The sequence below is a fragment of the Nilaparvata lugens genome, chromosome 13 (genome assembly GCF_014356525.2).
Source record: "Nilaparvata lugens isolate BPH chromosome 13, ASM1435652v1, whole genome shotgun sequence".
In the NCBI taxonomy this organism is placed as follows: domain Eukaryota; kingdom Metazoa; phylum Arthropoda; class Insecta; order Hemiptera; family Delphacidae; genus Nilaparvata; species Nilaparvata lugens.
In genome coordinates, this window is record NC_052516.1 from 30,844,078 (window position 1) to 30,866,001 (window position 21,924).

At 36.3% G+C, this 21,924-nt stretch overlaps 1 protein-coding gene across 1 annotated transcript in view; it reads right to left on the bottom strand.

Annotated features, from left to right (window-relative positions):
- LOC111049535 overlaps window positions 1-21,924 on the bottom strand; it is a 101,407-nt gene that overhangs the window by 9,591 nt on the left and 69,892 nt on the right. Inside the window, exons 7-8 of the mRNA XM_039440421.1 lie at window positions 13,970-14,143; window positions 342-520 (exon numbers count right to left, since the gene is read on the bottom strand). Coding sequence (XP_039296355.1) covers window positions 342-520; window positions 13,970-14,143 — 353 coding nt within the window. The remainder of the gene's footprint in view (window positions 1-341; window positions 521-13,969; window positions 14,144-21,924) is intronic.

Here is a 21,924-nt window from a genome sequence, read left to right on the forward strand (position 1 = left end):
CAATAGCGTAAGTAGATATCCCATGGTATAGGGAGTTTATGTCGTAACTTTTACTGTTATCTCAAGCTGATTACTGTTGATTATTGTCGATTTCTACTGTTATGTTGGGGTGAGAGAGTATGAACGGCACAATATGAGAGACTACCAGTGTCTCACAGCTCCATGGGAAAGAACTATGTGGACTATCGGCTTGAGATAACAGTAAAAGTTACGACATAAACTCCCTATACCATGATATATCTATTTACGCTATTGTTTCTCTATGGTACTAGTGATTCTCTGATATTATACATTCAGGTAGCCCTACCAAACGATTAATTGAAAGATAGTAATCCACCTACCATGTCTTTCTGCGGCTCATGTCCAAAACTGCTTGCATAAGCTGAAATAATATCTTTCAAATCGATTTCACTTCGAGCTATTAATTGGTATCTATGGGCTTGGGTATTGAAAGAATTTCCCGTTATTCCCAAATTGAACTCCTCAGCCAAATACTCATAAGGTGCGGCAGCATATCTCACTGCAAAAATAATGTTATCAGTCAGATCATTTATGTAACAATCAATCTAAACATTGGCCGTTTCCACCAATTAATTGTCAGCCACAAATAAAAATATTATTAGCCTCCGATTGGTTGATGAGAATTAGCCAACTCTGAGTATAAGATGAAGGAGAAGGAGAAAAAGAAGAAGAAGAAGAAGAAGAAGCCTATAATTATCATTAAATACATTGACAGAATGACGTATAACATTTCAGAAAAAATATATATGTAAAAATAGTAGTTGTTTATACAAAAGCTTTATGATAGGGGTCTTTGACTGAGTATTGTATAAATAAATAGTATGAATAGTATACTATTGTAGTATTGGAAAGCACGAGTTTGATGTGGAGTTAGGACACAAAAGTGAGAGAGTGTAGTGAGCAAACGTGTGTCTTAAAAATTTCACAAGTGCTTCGAATACCATAAATAAAACTGTTGTATACACTATTATTTATCTACGACCACTCTAACAAAGTACATGAGGGTATCATATCCCTGACTTGTTAGGTGAATCCATAGACAAGAAATATACGTCAATCTTATTCTTATCCTTTATCTATGGTTAAACTTAGAAATCAACTAACTGGCCTATATGGGCAGAGTTGCCAGTCCAACATTTCCCAATTACCCCCACCAGAACAAGAAATTACCCGCATTTCGTCAAAATTACTGTCAACAAACTAAAAATTCCCTATTCAACAAAAAAGTCACTATTCAACCAAGAATTCCCTACTTAATTTCCACCCCACCTGTCAAAAAACATGAGAAAATACAATAAAAAACAAATTGATATTTTCATTTCCAATTACTCGGTTTTCACCCTCCATTTGTCATTACCCACAGCATTACCCGCTTTTTGGCAACACTGTATATGGGAAATGGGAAATGATTGCTATCTATGTAAGCAGGCTTTCTGGCTATAAGCAGGAAGCCCGATATGCAAAGTTACAAACAGCCATCACTGCTAGAGCACATAACCTATAAATAGATCTTAGATCAGTTATAGAATAGACACGCTGGGAAATCTAGCCTCTGAAGCCAACATCTACTGCCATATCGCCCCATTGTAATGTCAGCATCGGATAGAAAACTTTCAGATTGTGTCAGGCCCGGCCCCAGGGGTAGGCGGATAGGGCGGCCGCCCAGGGCGGCAGATTTTGGAGGCGGCAAATTTTAAGGAACGGAAAATTTTAAAATAAAAATAAATAATGGATTCATAATATCAAATTATGTGAAATGTGAATAGTGAAACTATATAAGAAGCTTTTCCAACCTCGAGCTAATGAACAAATGAGTGGTCAACAATGATCAACAATCCCAGCAAACATCAAATAGGTCTGGCCAAAATCAAATAGTTCAGTCACCAGATCTTGAAGAACTGGTAAAGGAATTACCCCATGCAAAGGTCAGACGAGTTCTAATCAATTAAACAGGTGTGTTAAACAACTTAGAGAAATTGTAGTTTTAATTACTTAGCAAGTTTAGTGGGCCTAATACTCTGTTGCAGTCTACATCTTGATGCTGTGCAAAGGCTAAAAATAAACTTTCTACTGGTGCTATTTTCCAAAGTTTTTCGATTTGTATATTATCAAGCTATCAAAATGAAAAAGTTTTCTTAGAAAAACATTCTTTTCCGATCATTATTTTTTTTTTGAGATAATGAGCGCCTAAAGTTTAAATCTTTGGGACAGAACATTTAAAATTCGGTAAAAGATAAATAAATTCATGAGATTTGAAGGAATTTTCGAAATTTCGAATTTTCAAAATTTAACAATTTGATAAATTCTTCATGGTATCGTTGATTGGATAAAAAAAAATTGAAAAATTTTCTGAAAATATCAATTTTTGAGAAAGTTATTCAATTTACAAAAATAAAACTCAACTAAACGTTATTTCTGGTAATTTTTAGTAAATTGAATAACTTTCTCAAAAATTGATATTTTCATTAAATGTTCGTTTTATTCAATCAACAATACCATGAAGAATTTATCCTTTGAATTTTATGGATTTATCTCATACCGAATTTGAAATGTCCCAAAAATTTAAACTTTAGGCGCTCATGTCTCAAAAAGTAGTGATTGGGAAAAAAATGTTTCCTAAGAAAACTTTTTCATTTTGATAGTTTGATAATTTATACAAATCGAAAAACTTTGAAAAATATCACCAGAAGTAAGTTTATTCTTAGTCTTTGAACAGCCTGTTTTCTTATTGTGTACCTGTTTCAAACATAAAAATAGTTTATTGTTTATTGTTTTGAAGGGACGGATTCAAGGATGTAAAGGTTCAAAGAACCCCACACGTCAACCGAAGCTTATTGTGTTCCCAAGTAGTATGTTAGTTAGGCAAACCAATACCTGTGTTCCTTACAAGAACCAAAAGTTTTTCCCTATACTAACATCCCATTCATCACCTGGTTGCTTGTTGCAATCCAGTGTGATATGATTGGCAGTCTCTTCAGACTGATTAGTTCCACTCCTGGCTTTCTTTGAAGGTCCTACCGCTGAGGAAGGGGTGGTCAAGTTGCCTCTAGGGCACCCGGCCACCCTTGACTCAGCCTCTTGACCCACATTTGTGCCTGGAGTTTCACCCATCTCTGGTCTCTTGGGATTTTTCTTTTTGCCCCTCCGAAACTTTGCAGGGTCAGAAGCCTCACCTCTCCCAAGAAGTTTTGCCCAAATGGCCGACCTTCTTTGAGCAGTGGTGAGGTTAAAAAATAGTTTAATCAGATATTTTGTTTTACTAGTCCAGTCACTATATACGTTGGTGCTTGCAATTTACATTGTTGTTCTGATTTTTAATAATATATTATTTGGATACATAAGAGAAGTCCAGAACCAAATTATTCATTCAAAATTCCCTTGTGCTATATACAGAATGGAACAAAAACCTCGTATTTTTGGTTCATTTTCCAGTTTTCAGCTATTTCCGCCAAAATCAGTGATCGGACAGAAAAATTTGCTTTCACCTTTTATGTTTATGAAACAAAAATAATTTTAAAATGTGGGATATTCATACTTGGGACTCCTAGTACATAATTAATTAGAGTTTACTGAGACTCTGTGGTGCCAATGGCATAATCGCATCACAGTGGAGACACAATAGTTAGGAGATCGCTCTGGGAAGGGAACCCGGGATTAGATGAAACACTTGTGAGAGGGGGTGGGGGGGCGGCGGTTGCTGATCTCGCCCAGGGCGGCAATGTCCCTAGGGCCGTGCCTGGATTGTGTCCATTTCAGATGGAAGTAAATTACTATTTATGAGAATGGTAAACTCCCGCTGCACTTCCGCTGAAATAGACACAATCTGCTATGGAAAAGAATGTAAACAAACTCTACAGAAAAGTTCTTTATACGATGATGACGTCACAATGGGGCAGTATGGCAGAAGATGTTGGCTTCATCGACTTTCAGTATGAATATGTGGGGGCATGTCTATTCTATAACTGGTCTAAGAAATAGATCAGATTCGATGACTCATTGAAATTATTATGTTGTACTAGCAGGTAACCCGTGCTCCACAAGGGTCTATTTTAAAAATTGACAAACTGAAAACTGGATGTAATGAAATTTAGAAGAATTGAGAATAGGCCTATAAGAATCCTCGGTTAATTAAGAATTCATATGCAACATTTCAAGTAAATCAGTCCAGACGTTCAGTAGTTCAGACGTGATGATGCGTCAAAGATAATAATCAGTGTTTTTTAAAAGGGCGGATTTGCACTCAACACTATTTTTGGGAAATTAAAGAAAAACTTAATTTATTCTTTCCTATTCAATATATATTTTTTCTGTCATTTTTTTATTATTAGAAGTATGTACTAGGAACATTGTAGTGCAGTTTAGTTACTTAAAAAAGTTAGAAGTAATCCATAAATAATTTTTGAATTTTTAAAAAATCTGCCTTTTAAAAAATCCGAAGTTTTTAGGAATATAAAATTATATAACTCTTTCAAAATTATTCAAGTATGTATTGTTTGAAACCATTATTTGTATGTGATAGAAAATATATCTTCTTCTTCTTCTTCTTCATGTACCGTCTCCATGGCGGAGGTTGGCTATCATGATGGCGATTTTAATTTTATTTACAGCTGCTCTGAATAGGTCATTGGATGTACACTGGAACCAATCCCTTAAGTTACGCAACCAAGATATTCGTCTTCTGCCACTGATCTCTTGCCTGTTATTTTTCCTTACATGATAAGGTGTAATATTTCATATTTCTTTCCCCTCATTACGTGACCTAGATACTTTAGCTTTCGTTCCTTAATTTCACCTATGAGCTCTGGCCTTTTCTCCATTCTTCTGAGAACCTCTTCATTTGTTACATGGTCTGTATATGAGATTCTCAGCATTCTGCGGTAGGTCCAAAACTCAAAGGCTTGAATTCTCTTTTCACATAATTTATTCAAGGTCCATGCTTCCATGCCATATAACAGAACTGGAAACACAAAACACTCAAGGAGACGAATTCGGAGATCCATTCGGAGATCTCTTGATATCAGTAGACTCTTCAATTTGATAAATGCAGCACGTGCCTTCTCTATCCTGATTTTAATTTCAGTGTAGTGATTAGCGTTAGAAGTTACCTGGGCCCCAAGATATGTGTATGCATCTACCCGCTCCAATCTCTCATCTCCAGCAAAGAGATCATCCAAAGGAGGTGCATTTTTAGTAAAAATCATGTACTTTGTCTTCTTGGCATTGAGTCTTAGACCAGCTTCCTTACTTGCAGTGATGACACTATTCAACATTCTCTGGAGATCCTCCATGTTCTCAGCCAGCAGGACAGTATCATCAGCATACCTCAGGTTGTTGATGGGTATGCCATTGACTTTTATCCCTCCTGTCTCATCTTCCAGGGCCTTGCTGATTATTTTCTCCGAATAATGTTGAAGAGAAGCGGTGACAGCACACACCCCTGACAAACCCCTCTCTTAATTTCCAGCTCCTCACTACACTCTGATTGCACCCGTACTGTAGCCTTCTGATGATAATACAAGTTTCTTATCAGGCGAAGGTCATATGCATCTATTTGAGACTCTTCCAGGATTTTAAATAGCCTATTATGTTGTACCTTGTCAAAAGCCTTCTGATAGTCTATAAAACAGGCGAATATTGCTTGGTTCACATCTAGGCAATGCTGTACAATGACATTGAAAGCAAACAGAGCCTCCCGTGTACCAAAACCATTCCTGAAACCAAACTGAGTATTTGATAAATTCTCTTCCAGGCTGTTGTAGATCATCCTATGAATTATCTTGAGCAATCCCTTCATTGTATGACTCATCAGGCTGATCGTACAGTAATCTTCACACTTCCTAGCATTGGACTTTTTTGGAAGACCGATAAAGATTGACTTCAACCATTCGGAGGGAAATACACCAGTCCTGTAGATTTTATTATATAAGTGTGTAAGAATCCCCACATACTCTTCATCAATAAGTTTGAGGATGTCTCCAGGAAGTTCGTCTGGACCTACAGCTTTTCCACCTTTGACATTCTTGATGGCAAATTTGACTTCACTCTTCAAAATATCCAAACCAGAGTCCTCATCAATATCACAGCAAACAAACTCACTATCATCCTCAAAAAGTCCTCGAATGTATTCTTCCCAAGACTTCAGTTGCTCCTTCACATCCAAAATTATCCTTCCATTTTCATCAGTCATCAAGTATCCTCTCTTACTTTGCTCTCCAGTGAACTGTTTTATTTTCTTATGCATGTTATGAAAGTCATTAAGGGCTTTTAGCTGTTCCATCTCCTCACACTTCTGCTTCAACCAAGAATCCCTCTCCTTTCTACATTTGTATCGGATTTGGTTGTTAACTTCCTTGTATTTCTGCCGATCACCACCTTTGAACTGACGTCGTTCCTCCATGAGATTGAGTATTTCTTCAGTCATCCATTGTTTACTCTTATCTGACCTTTCACACTTGAGATACTTCCTACTTGGTTGTAATAGTGCAGTCTTGTACTCCTCCCATATCATTTCTGGCTCATCAATTAGACAGACTTGATCATTTATAGATTCTAGCTTATCATTCATTTCTCGAGAAACTCTTGCTTTAACAGTGACATTCATGAGCTTCTTGGCATCAATACGCATATATACATTTGTTTTCTTCAGCCTCGGCATTGTTTTCTTCAGCCTTACTCTGATCTCTGCCACCAGAAGATTGTGATCAGAATTAACATCTGCACCCGGAAATGTTTTAGCACTTTTGACAGCATTTCTATACCTCTGATTAATCATGACTGAATCAATCTGATTTCGAACTATTCTGTCTTTTGAGTCTTGTGGTGATCTCCACGTATACAACCGTCTCTTAGGTAGCTCAAATATAGTATTTGTAATAACCATATTATACTCCTGAAGGAGGTGGTCTCCTCTCTTATTCCGCTCTCCCAATCCAAAACGATCAATCCATTTGTTACTTTGACACTGTCCAATCTTTGCGTTCAAGTCACCCATTACTATAGTAACATCTTGATGTCTGGTTACTTCCATCACTCTACTGACGTCTTCATAGAATTCCTCAATAGTTTCATCTCCCTTTTCCGCAGTTGGGGCATAGACTTGAATGAGATTAAGAATGCCAATGTCTAAGTTCAATTGAAGAAGCATTACTCTATCTGACAAAGGTAAAAAGTTCTTTACTGCTTTCTTAATGGATTGATCTATTATTACAGCCACACCATTGGAGTTTGAGCCATCGGTACTACCTGAGTAATAAACAGTTTTGTCAAGAATATCTCTTTGTCCATTATCTTTCCATCTACACTCGCTGACACTCACTACTTGAATACTTAGGCGGTTCATCTCCTGGATAACATTGTGCACCTTACCAATTTCAAGCATACTTCTTACATTCCAGGTACCTATCTTCACTTTACTTCGAAGAGCTTTAATCTTGGAAGCATTCATCAAAACTGTCCCCCCCAGAGATCCGATTGGGGGACTTGAAACTCCAGAAAATTTATTCTGATGCCTGCCATCATGATTCTACCAGGGCAAATCATACACGATCTTTAATGTAGCGGTTGCCTGTTGCCATCTACATCCTTATGCCGTTTACCATTCGAACTGGTTTATCCACCTTTGAGGCCGATTTCTCAACCCCAGGACAAAAAGGTGTCCAAGAATATCCTTAAGGATCTTTAATGCGGTGGATTTCTCCTTGTCTTCCGCATTCCTATGCCGTTGACTATACTAGTATAGTTCATCCGCCTTCAGGGCCGATTTCTCAACCCTAGAGCAAAGAAGTGCTCTGACTATTACCGACTCATCCACCCGGAGCTGTTGGTCAGCAATAGGTTGACTGTTTCAGCCGACGGCCTTCGAAAATATATGCTGTTACATAATTGCATGTTATGATTACAACTGAAAAACCTTAAAAAAATCATGGAGCCTGGGTATTATGAAATTATTTATTCGTCATCATTTCCAAAGTCACTATCAGGGAGATTTTCACTTTCATTGGTGGGCCAAGAGTACAGTTCACCATAAAAATCATGAAATGAGTCGGGTATTAATTCATTCAATTTTTTGAGGTCATCAACTTTGGCTTTTTCAAGTGAAACTTTGCCACTGGGGTAAGCTATTCTGTTTGCTTGTGGTACATCACCATGGTGTTTGGCCATGAAGAAGGTATGACAGACCAAACCATGTATATTGCTAAATCCCTTGACATAGCCTTTTTCATTGTGTTCATAAACAGAATGAAAAAGATTGCTAATGGAGAAGTATACCTTTTGTTCTTTAGGGGTATTTTTCCTCTAGTTTCTGCAGAAATGGAAGACTTTTTGTAGTGTTGGCTACTCCACGTTTTAAAATCATAGATTTCATAGCATTGAAGATTTCTCTTACAATGAATTTATCCTAGTTTGAGCTTGTAATAATAAGCTCGGTTAGTTGATGGATGTCATAAAGTCGATCATGGGTTTTTAGGGCCCTAGAAATTATACCGAAATCTCGGAAAAAAGGGAGAAAGCTGTGTCCCCTCATTGGAAAAAACTGTTCCACTTTATCGAATCTACCATTACTTTGTTTCCTTTTTCTAGGACTTGGAATAATTTCCATGGCGAAAATAAGTCAAATCACACAGTAACAAACACTGTATGTACACTTAAGTACCCCTACAGTCTAAATGATATAGTTTAGGTTGCAAATCACGACACAATGCTGTGAACAGCTGATTCATCCAGCAATAGCTAATGATTTTTTTAAAGGGGCGGATTTGAAGCAAATCAGTCCTTTAAAAAAACCAAGAACTTTCAGCTGGCATTGGTTATGTATAAAATGCATTTTCAGGCGCCCTTTTAAGCCAAATCATTGAAGCTATCATCAAAGAGCACGAAACAACAAAAAAGTAAATTTTGAAAAAAATGTCGAATTCACCCTTTTAAAAACACTGATTCTTTTCCTATCCTTCACACATGTATAAGCCAGTGTTATTTTTTCATTATAGTAGAGAAGATGATAGATAGATGGATTATATATCAGCATCTTTGAATGAGAATAACTTTTGAAAGGTTTGAGATATCGATGTGCGATTTTCACCATACCTTTTCTCGTGAAATCCTGTATCGAAATCATGTATCATAAGACCCCCTCCCTATTTAAAAAAATGAAGTTGGATTCAAAATGTTGGACAAAATTCGGGTGCGACGTGTTTATTATTCGAATAGGATTCCAATCATACCTATCTTCTAATTTCCCTTTTAAAATAAATCTTCAGCTGCTTTCATACAACAACTGGAAGCATGACAAATTGAAACTGAAAGCTTGATGTAATCAAATTTTGAAGAATCGAAAATAGGTTTATAACCATCCTCGGTCAATAAGGAATTGATATGCCGAATTTCAAGTTAGTAAGTCCAGTAGTTGAGACGTGATTATATGTCAAACATAATTTTCCTATTCCGTACTTGTATTAGCCACTTATTTCCTTCATTATAGTATAGATCTGAATATTATGTTGATTAAGCCTGTGATCTGTATAAATGTCTTGTAACATCTAAAGGTCCGTCCACACATGCCAAACCGAACCTTGAACAGCGCAGCAAACCGTGCATTCTGCCGAACATCGCGCCTTTTAGTGAACATGAGCATATGTTTTATAATGCAAAAAATCAGCTGTTGAAAATTATTATTATTAGCGTATTGCACATATATATAGACACACAAACACATAGGTACTCAAAGAAAAATGTGTCATGAGACCGTTTTCAGGTTGATATAATATTGTAGATATATTAAATTTTGATGTCAAGGTTGTCAATGTAGTGTAGTGATTGTGGAGAAGCCGAGATAAAATCATTTGAATCGCCTTGGTAGGCACGTATATTACAATTTCTAATGATGTGCTTCATCGTCTGTCTAGCCTCTTCACAATCACAAACATGGTAAGGTGAACTGCCCCAGTCATTAAGAGAAGCCCCGCATCTCCCGTGGCTAGTCCTAACCCTGTTGAGGGCCGCCCACATTCATCTTGGCAGCTCGAATCCAGCTACATCAGGCTGCTTGCTGTTTCTACCATATTCCTGTCCTGAATGTCTATAGCAATGTCATCCGCATACACGAATACTCTTGATTTGATATTTGGCAAATCGGCTGTGTAGAGATTGAAAAGAAGATGGGATAAGATAGATCCCTGTGGCAATCCATCGTTCAATACCTCCCTCCTGCTCAGCCTATCATTCATGAGAACCCTGAAATTCCTGTTCTTCAGCATTTTATTGATTAATTGAATGATTTTTAGACTTGGCAGGAACTGTAGGAGTTTAAATATGGGGCCCTCTCTCCACACTGTGTTGTATGCAGCACTCAGGTCCACAAAGGCAACAGACATCTTCAAGCCCTTCTGGAAACCTGCTTCAATATGTGTTGTCAATGCAAGAACCTGGTCTGCACAGCTCCGGTTTGGCCGAAATCCTGCTTGTTGAATTGGAACATGTTCCAGTATTTCTAGGCTGATCCTATCATAGATGAGCCTTTCAAGCGACTTATAGCTGACACTGAGCAGAGCAATTCGGTGGTAACTTTCAACATCATAACAAGGCTTGCCAGGTTTTATGATTGCTACAAGTTTTGACTCCTTGAATTCTGCTGGGGGATAGCCACTCTGTAAGATCCTTGTATAGAACAGAGAGTCACAGTCTGACACGCTTTCCTGTATGCAGCAGAAACTCTGGATGAATTCCATCAAACCCCGGTGCCTTACCTGGCTTTGTATTGCAAATTGCAACATTTACCTCCTCAACTGTGAAATCACTGTACAGACTTGAGTCTTCTGGAACAGTTGCTTTCATTTCCCTTAGCCTATTATTCACCCTTATTCCATGGTCCAGGCAGCCTGGGGCCTTCGATGTCCTTACAATTTGTCTTGCCACCTGATAAGGATGAATATGGGAGTCCTGATGAGTGACAATTTTTGCACTGCCCAGCTTCCTGAGGAGACTTCAAGCGGCTGGAATGTATGAGATCCATCTCCATTGTGCTGGATCATTTCTTTCTGCGTGCCTCATCCAAACTCTCCAGGAGTTCTCCTGCAATCTTTGGGTCATTTCTCTTCTGGAATTGCTTAAAGAGATGTTCACTTGTTTCACTCCATCCTGGGATATATTCCTTCCTGAGACCTCTTGGAATATGTTTCTTGGCCATTGCTACAACAATGCCTGTAAATTATCCATAGTTCACAGGCTCTGGAGGGATCCATGGATGCATTTATAAGTTTAATGTTTTTTAATTTTAATCATTCGCCGTACTGTACTCCGAACCGTTCGCCGTGCCACTTGCCTCTGTTTTAACTGTTCGCCATACCGCACTCCAAACGCTGAACTTTTCAGCCAATCAGAGTCCTCATTTACAATCCGCTGTGCAGTTTGCTCTGCAATTTTGGCTATCCATCACAAGTGGAAAACATGCAAACACGTTCACGAACATGATAACAGAAGTATGGGCCTTTTTATTTGATTAAATTCATGTTTTGAACAATCCATTGTTACAAATGATAAATTAATAGAAGCTGATAAATATTTTCTAATTCAAATAAAACTTCTGAAAAAATGATGAATGGATTAATTCCAATATTAAAATATTGTTGACCAAGAACTCAGTACAACGACAATCCATTCAATCAATTCTGTACTGATAAAATTATTATCTTTTTTTTTCATTGATAGTCAATTTCATCAACTAACCATGAACTGACTGGAATAAATTATTTAATTACCATGAATTTAAATAATAGACTATTGTAAAAATCTACAGTGGAGGTCATATCTAAATTCAAAAAGAGTTTTATTGTTGTTGGCAAGAAACATGTTACTCAACGCAGAAATCATTGTTATTTTACTGAAAGATAGGATAAGTTGAATGGTTTCCCTTTCAGGGGCAGTTTTGACAACCCACAGAGCTCATTTTTCATTTGAAGAAATATTGAAAAGGTGCATAGGACCTTATTTTTTTGTTCAGCTTGCCAAAATACACCTCATTTCGATATTAAAATTTATGACTGACTGACTGTACAGTGAGTCAATCATTCTATCAGGGCTCAAATAATTTTGAAATTGTAGTTATATAAAAATGAAGGAGAATAATTTCTTTATGTAAATATCAAAACCTTTTCAGACATCTCAACATCTCAACTCAATGCTATAGTTTAGTACTTTAGAAAAAAAAGCAGATAGCGCAGGTTTGAGTCCGCTAACTCTAGCTAACTCTGTCATATTTTGTAGCAAAAGTGAGGTTATAAACTTTGAGTTACACAAATTATCTGCTTGGAGCGCAATTGCAGTTAGCTTATAGCAAGGTCTTTATATACTGGTCATGACATTCATGTTCCTTATGGAGCGGCCATTTTATGGGGTCTTTATGATGGTACATTTGAAAATTCAATTCAATTTGCTCGTTACAAAATAATGCATTCTAAAAACAATATTCTAGTTCAGATAATACGTGGATTCAAGTTCAATTTCCAAATAATGGAAATTCAATAATAAATGCTTCAATTATTCATTCATTTATTATTAAAAACTGTTCTTATTCTTGCAATTTAGGAATCATGATTCATAAGGCATTGGGACAAGAGAGAAATATGCGAGGCCAACTTCAAAAAGAGTTTAAAGTACCCGATAAATTAAATCTAAAAATCTAAAATTCAGTTCCTAGTTGGAATCTAAATATTATTATTCTGTCGGAACAATTTATTCTATAATTCAAAGCCAAGCAATATCCCTTGAACAATATAACAAAATAACACATCATGTTGTTCAATCTTTAATAACAGCTGATAAATTTGAAAATTGGTGAACTAGAACCCCATAAAATGGCAATTTTGCAATGCATCACGTGATTGTGTCATGACCTGTATTAATAGACCTTGGCTTATAGCAGTTGGTTTTAGATGAAGCGTTCACAATCCAGAGTTATCAAATAGCACTTTAGCTGGCTAAAACAACATTGTGAATACCCCTATTGCATTGGAAAAACGAAGTTTCTAAACTATGTTTCTCTTAACAGATGTTATTGAGATGCAGCTGTTTCATATTCACCATATTATTATACGAATTTTGTGAAAATAAAAATATTTATTAATTATCAGATCAATGTTATTATTTATTGATTAATCATTATTAATCATCAAAACAACTATTATCATATTGATAATAATACTATTATTTTATTAATAATATTTATAACATATTTATCAATTATCAGAACAATATTATTGAGGTCAAGTGTAATCAAGTAGAAAGCAATAATTGAACACATGTTTTTTCTGAATTTCTAGTTTTTTTTTGTGAATTCGCTGTATGAAATCATATGTCCCATGAATGAAATTTGAACATTAATTCTGAAAAATCTAGGAAGAAAATTGAAATTTGGGCTTCAAGGTGCACGAAATATTGATATATTTAAAATCTTCTTGCAAAATTTGGAAATCTTAATCATTCCCGTTTTTCCGGTATGCAATCCACAAGTTGGCATGTTTTGATGTGAACAAACGAACAAATGAGCTAACACAACCCTACTCTCTCTTATTATATAGATGAGCGTAATGGGAACAGATATATATTGTAATACTATATTGTTTTTACAATTCATATCAAATGAATCATTGAATCTGACGAATTTATAGGTAATGTGATCCAGTTATGATGGCTGTAACATTCCATATTGAGCTTCCTGCTTATAGCCAACAATTCTGCTTATATCCGATCAGCTGATTTCAAAAGTTTTCGACACTGTGGATAATCTTGCATTGTAATTGGTTGATATCCTGTTGCGTGATATAAAATCTGTGGCTTAATGCGAAGATTGAAGTATTGTTTCGAAAATCCATTGTGAAAAGGACCTCTCATGGGATTTATTGTAATGCCCACATTAAAACATGGTTGTAGATGAAATAATTTGAATGCCACCTACCTATACGCTTATAAATCTCTTGTCTTAGACCTTTCGGACAAGATTTTTTCATTTTATCTGCGAGAGGTTTACCACTTGAATCAGGATGTCCGTTATATTTCTCCACAACCAATTTGATCTGTGCAAAGCTGGCACTTGTCAGGAAATCCTCTAATGCCACATTATCACAGTGTACTACGAAATAGAAGAAATTAGATAATAAGAAGAAACTTGGATGTGGGAGATGAGTTAGAATGAAATTATTGAGAACAGGAATCAAAGAAGAGACTAAACTCAAAGAGAAAAGATTGGTACTGTTTGAAAATCATCTGTTGTTTGAAAATTTTAGAGAAGAGTCTGATGTGAATCCTACGATAGTAGTCTTCTGTCAGATGAGTTCACACAATTCCAAATGAGTTAGAGCTTCATCCTAGCACCACTTGCTGGATGACGAATCTACAATATAGTGAAATTCACGTTATAATGCCAGTGTAAATGACAAGACAACATAGTTGAATAGTTTCTTTCTCCATCACCTTCTTTACTAACCTTCTATACTATAACCTTGTACAAGGTGCGCGAGAGAAACTTACTCATTTGAAAAAAATCCCCGGTGATTTGGTTGTGTAGATTGGTAGGAGGGGGCGCATCTGGAGGAGGAACTTCACAAATTTAACCTCCCTCAAGTAAGTAGTCATCATGCTCTTGTCTAGAGAGCAGCGGGCCTTCGCAGTTGAGAGCTTCTTTTCTAATGGTTGATCACTTGCTCTTGCTACGCAACGTGCCTTCTGCGCTTGATTTGTAATTCCTCCTTACCGACTCGTTCCTGGTCGTGATCCGATTCTGCCGTGGCTTAAATCATTTCGGGAGTGTGGAAGTGTCGCTAAACCCAGAAACGAACTTTCACAAACCATCAGAACTCCTGAGAATATCGAAAGAGTGAGGCAGTCAGTTGTGCGTTCTCCCAAGCGTTTGGCTCGCAAACACGCAGCTGCTATGGCAATTTATGACTCCTTTGTTCAACGAATTTCACATGAAGAGCTTCAATTTCATCGATATGAACTGGCTGTTGTTCAAGAATTGACTAAACGCGATTTTGTTACCCGTCAAAATGCAAGTGATATGCTGATTGACAAACTGCCTGAAGACGCGGTCATTTTTTTCAGTGACGAGGCTCATTTCAACAATGTGATTTTTCATGGGGTTATTTGAAATCTCTGGTTCATGTCGATCGACCACGGACTACAGCCAGTGAGTATTGAATGTATAATTGTATTCAATTGTATAGAATTACATTCTATCCTCACTGACTATAGCACACCTCATGAACAACATTCGCGACGCTTTGCCAACATACTTATTGATAACTCCTACAATGAGTGGATACAAATCTTAAAAATCGACTCCATCAGTGTATGCGCAAGAGGGGTCGCCATTGATCTGATGTAATTCCCAAGACTGCACTGGAGAGAATTGAGATATTGTATTTCCATATAAAAAAAAGATTGAAACAATAACTAAATTACTTTTGTTTTTATTGACCTTTTAAATAAGTAAGTTTCTCTGGCGCACTTTGTACTAACCTTCTACACTAGCTAGATAGTATATATCTAGTTATATAAGTATATCTATATATCTATACCTATATCTATACCTATATAATAGGTATATATAATAGTCTATATAATAGGGGTATTCACAATGTTGGAGTTAACAGGCTAAGTCGAGCTATTCGCCAACTCCTGCTATTTGCTATAAGTCTGTGTTAAATAAATTCTATAGTAGTAAGTTAGAAAAATAAATAGCAGATGAGATAGAAGATAGCGCAGGTTTGAGTCCGCTAACTCTACCTAACTCTGTTAAAACAGCGGTCATATTTGTTAGCAAAAGTGAGGTTATAAACTTTGAGTTACACAAATTATCCTCTTGGAACGCTATTGCAGTTAGCTTATTGCAGTTGGTTCCAGATGGACCATTCACAATCCAGAGTTATCAAATAGCACTCTTTAGCTGGCTTAAACAACATTGTGAATACCCCTATAGTATATGATTCAAGTTATCCTGGTATATCTGATATTTTAACAAGTCCTGTGAAAACAACGAATTATCTGAAAATTGGAAGCTTGCTCTTGTTCATTCACTGAACAAAGTCACCTCTCCAAATAAAGTTGAAGATTCTCAAGTTGAGTATTCAACCCGCTCTGTCCAAAATACTTGAAAGAGTTGTTCATTCACAAGTTGTAGATTTTGGACAAGCCAATAATAGCAAACTACATAATTTCCAATCTGGATTCAGAGAATCTTTTACCTCTGAAACCGCTCTTTTGCATGTCACCGATGATATCAGGTTAGCTATGGATCAAAGAAAGCATATACTGTTCTCAGTCTTTTTGATTTCTCAAAAGCATTTGACACTTTAGATCATGAAATCAAGGTCAAAAAAATATATGGAAAGAATAAATAAATAAAATTAAAAAGAAAATTGAAAAAAAAATTGAAAAATATTTAAAATTATCAAATATCATTTGAAATTATTAAAACAAATTAAAAATTATTATTCCTCATTCTATGGACTTGGAAAATAGATCTAGAGTTGATGGAATGTGGTGTTTATAGGTAGTATATGAGTCTGATGTATATAAGGAAGCTGCTTAGCCAGAAATTATAAAAATTCTAAAAAATATTCAAAGATATCATCACTTTTAAGAGGACTTTATATATATATATATAATATATATATATATATATATATATATATATATATATATATATATAATAAATTTGAATGATATTATTATTATTTTATATTTATTTGAAATTTTTATAAATATAAAATAATAAATTTCACAGCTATCAAATATATATTAAATGTTCAATAGAAATAGAAAATAAATTTCATTCAAGTTCAATTCTACAATTCCTTTCTCCAATTTTCTATCAATTTATAAGCTACACCTTTTCTTATTCATAACCCACTCAAATCTTAAATATCCCGTTTGTAACCGACCCCTAAATACCCCATAATGTCCCCTGAATCTGTACCCTTTTTCTCTCCATCCGTCTGCACCGCGTAATCTTTGGTTTCTGCTGCTACAATTGGCTCTCCGTTCGTACTCTGTGGTCACGACCGTTTGATTTCAAACTGTAGGCTACCCACTCACTGCTCGGTTGAGGAAGGAAACTCAGTTTCCGAAAATTTCCGTTTCTAATGTAAGTTTCTAAGTGTTTTAAATCTTTTTATGTCTTGTGTCTCCTGTTTTAATCTATAAATTTATAAATTCATAAATTATAATTCATAATTTATAAATAAATAAATATATATATATATATATAGTGAAATAAAACAAAAATTATCTTCTCCTTGTCTAATATAACCAAACCCAACTTAACCTAAGCAAACCCAATCCAACCTAACCTCACCTCACCTAACCAAACCTGAACCTAATGGGGATGACGTGAATACCAGCTTAAACCAGCTTAAAACTCAAGTGAGTGGCTTCCATGGGGGACCTGTCACTCTAACCCAAGATGTTCATGAGGGTCTTTCACTCTATATTAAGATGTCGTCGGGATCTGTCACTATAGATTAAGATGATCGTGCAGTACCTGTCATTCTACACTAAGATGTCATGCAGGACCTGTCACTCTATATCAAGATGGCCGTGGGGGACCTATCACTCAAGATCAATATGTTGATGAGGGACCTATCACTCTCCACTAAGATAGCCATGGACACCTATCACCACTTCACCTCCTCCTGTCACATGACTCATTCAACATAGACATTTTCAATGACTCTCACTCCACCCCCTCCTATCACATGACTCATTCAATATGGACATTTTCAACGACTCTCACTCCACCTCCTCCTGTCACATGACTAATGACCATGCTAACCAGTCTCTATCAGTATTCAACATGTCTGTATGGTAAGGTTTGTTTGTTGAAACTCATGGACCACTCAGCTCCACTCAGTGGCACTCAGTGTACACTCAATGTTCAGTCAGTGTTCACTCAATGATCAGTAAGTGGTCACTCAGTGTTCATATTGGTGAAAAATCACCTCACTATACTTTTAACGAAGGCTGTTTCAAGGACCCCCACTCCACCTCCCCCTGTCACATGACTAATGGCCACGCCCACCAGTCTTTATCAGCATCCAATTCGTGTTCCAACAAGTCTGTATTAACATTATTCCTCAACTATGCCCCTTACCACAAAAATGTTCCCACTGTAACTTAGGGGTGAGTGAGTGGGTGTGAGAGTGAACGAGTGAGTGAGAGAGTGGAACAGTGAGTGAGAGAGTGAAGCAGTGAATGAGAGAGTGAAACAGTAACTGAGAGAGTGAGTGAGACAGTGAAACAGTGACTGAGAGAGACTGCTAAGCATATCATACTGGATTGCGAAAGTCTTGGAGCTAGAAGAGGGGCTCTGTTTGTCTGTAAGCAACCAGGTGAGGGATTGGGATGTTGGTATAGGGAAGAAACTTCTGGACCTAGTAAAGGACACAGGAGTTGGTTCGCCCAACTAACATACTTTTGGGGCACACGATAAGCTCTGGTTGACGTGTGAGGTTCTTTGCACCTTTGGATCTTCGAATCCGTCCCTTCAAAACATAAACATAAACATAAACCCTCATTCAATCATCTAAACTCAAGGGGGAGTGATTGGAATAGCTAGTCCTTCCAATGCTTTCCTGAAATGGCTGCTACTATATTCAAATGAGTCTTCCATAAAAGATATTCTGTTCAAGTATGTTGACATCATTATAGATATCACTGGATGAAGGAAGAGTCAACGAAGGAAGTGAAACAAAAATGATGAGAAATAAGAATGATTTCCAGAAGCGTATAATCTTCTCACGAGGACATGATATTTTTTTCAAGACTCTGATGAACATCAGAATCTGCAAAATGTTATCAATGGTCTGGAAGCAAGTGAAGAAGTGTGTTATTCTCCTTTGAATGTAGAATGAAATAGTTATTCGCTCTCCAACGATTTTTATCTGAACAGAGTTGTGGCAGAGTGTAAAAGAGTATTCTCACCTATAAAAAGAAAATTGCTCTCATTCTCCACGATGCGAACACACAAAAAAATACAGTCTTGGTCCATTCTAGAACGAAAAGATCTGATCACTAGTATACTAGCTGTTTAAAGATAATTTCAGCATTAAAGATTTAGTGCGGCATGCATTTCTACAATAACTCCAATTTTTGTCAACATCTGATGGCTATAAAAAAACGCTTAATCTCACTTGATAGATGAAATTGTAAGTGATATAAGTTGTGGATTTGACTAAATCCCCTGAATATCGTTAACAAATTCACATAATGATGACATGGCTCTTCTGAATTCAACTCCTACTTCACTTCTCAAAACTTCCAATACGCTGCAAGATTATGGAAGCTTTGTTTCCATAAGAAGAGTTATGAGGATGGAGTGATGCAGGTGGACATTGTTTTTCATGTATGTGGTCGAAATTCAAACAAGGGTAGTGAACATACTAGAAGTAGCAGAGTAAAGAATCACTTCAATAATATGCTATCCCAATCCATCGAGACTTAATTTCTAAAGTTGTGGCAGAGATTTATTAATGTGACTTACAATAATAAGAAACAGTTGATAGAGGCTATCTCAAACATTTTTTGGAAATAACTGACCACTACATCAAGTAAACGTGGCCAGTGTGTAATATTATTAATTTAGCCTGCAGCTTATCACAATAAAATAACTTGAAATGAAAACAAAAACACATATACCCATTATTCCATCCTAATAATATATTTCTCAAAAGCCAAGTGTAGTTTATTACAAACAGTAATTTCTTGGTTTCCTTGCAGAATGAGATTAAGTTCGTAATATTTTGACCATAATTTGTAGAATATGATGAGAATTATGAATTATTGAGGCTTGAGAGTTGAAAAATCGTGTTCAGCGGCCGAAAATACCTAAGATAGCGTTCCTGAATTACATAATTTGATTGCATAGACTAGTAGGAGCGATACGATATGCAGGCCATCACACACATAGGTGTGGACCGCCGCAGTGTAACAGTGCCACTTATCCCCTTCCCAATGTCGCATCAATGATCGTAGCCCCCAAACTATATACATTATTGGATTCAGGAAGAAACGGCCTACAACGTTTATCGATAACATTTTCCTCTAAGTCGTCTAACGACTTAGATATTCGAGAAATAAAAAAAGTCCATATTAAAAAAAATACATTTTTGAGATATTTTATTTTTTTACGGAAAAACTATGCGGTTTATCGTGAAAATGTGACCATATTAAAAGCCAGTTATATTTAGATAAAATTCAGATAAAAGTCAAAGGTGTACTATCAATAGTAACTGCAGGACAGGCGATTTTATAAGCGCGCATTTTTTACAACTTACCCACCTCCACCCCAATCAGTCAACCACCCTGGGACGTGACGACATCGAGTTCCATATACACTTAACAATAATCCGAAGTCAGGATTATTGATATCCTGATCCGAAATCAGGAAGTCAGTGAAGGACAGGACAGAAAAAGGGCTTATGGTATGGAACAGAAAAAACTTAGAAGGAGAAGCCAATACTAAACATTGTAAAATTGATGAATAGTCTGGTAGAAGAGCTTGACTTAGAAGATATAAATGATATTGCAACTCTGGAGCCTAAATATGTGTTTAATTGCTTGAAGCAGTTCAACCTGAGAATAATAAGTTTCAATATCAGAAGTTACAACAAGAATGTTGACGAGTTTCTGATCCAATTGGAGGACATACAGTGTGACTTTGATGTAATTGTATTAACAGAATGCTGGATTTCTTGCAATACAACTCCACGCATAATAAGTAACTACAATCTATATGCAACAGAGAAGAATCATCCACAGAATGATGGAGTAATTGTATACGTTAAAACTGATATTAACGTTGAAGTTGAGGAACCAGAAATTCGACACGCCAACTGTTTGAATCTCCGCCTCGAAACTCAAGAAAGAATTTTTGTCATTACTGCAATATATAGGTCACCTTCCAACACAGATTTGACGGAATTCATCAACGGTATGAGATACCGCCACATGCCTCGATCACATTTTGGTGAACTACATAAGAGATCTTATGCCACTAGTCTTTCAAAACTCAATAACGGACCACTTCATCACTATTCTGGGAATAAAAAGCAACAAAAATTTTTAAATTGTGGAGAAGAAGCAGCAACACAGAGAAATCTTCAACAAAGTCAAGTTTGCATCACTGCTTGTGGAAAAAAATTGGGAATCCATTCACATGCAGGATAGTGCTGAGGGCGCATTGAAGGAGTTCGTGACTATAATGAATAAGCACGTGGAAGAATGTAAGAAAGCTTACAGTGTTCCACATAGGAAGAAGAAAATCAAGCCATGAATATCATTGGGGATGAACTTCACAATGTAGAAATAGTACATCAAATTTGCAACTACATCAATACTACAGAAAATTCAGAAATCTACTAACTAGAGTCATTGAAGAAGCAAAAAAAAAACAATATTTTTCCCACATGCTTGGAGATTTGAAAGATGCAAAACATACATGGAAGGTAATAAGAGAAATAACTGAAGCTCAGATACCAGAAAAGCATATTAAACAACTAAATGTACAAGGAGAAGAGTTAAAACTATGAGAGGATGATAAACAGCTTGCAAAATGTTTCAACGAATTCTTCAGAAATAAATATTGGATCTGAACTGGCACAGAATATATTGAACTAGCAAGAACCTGCAGATGAACCTACATTTACTTATGCTAGAGTATGTGAATCAATATTTCTTACACCAGTAGATAAAGGAGAAAAAAAAATCAGCAGTCTCAAATCAGACAGTGCACCAGGCCCAGACAATTTCAGACCAGAGCTCTTCAAACAGAACAGTAAAGTTCTTGCTGGACAATTGACAATGATAGCCATCAAAATCCTAGTAGAAGGTATCCTTCCTCAGTGTTTGAAGGAA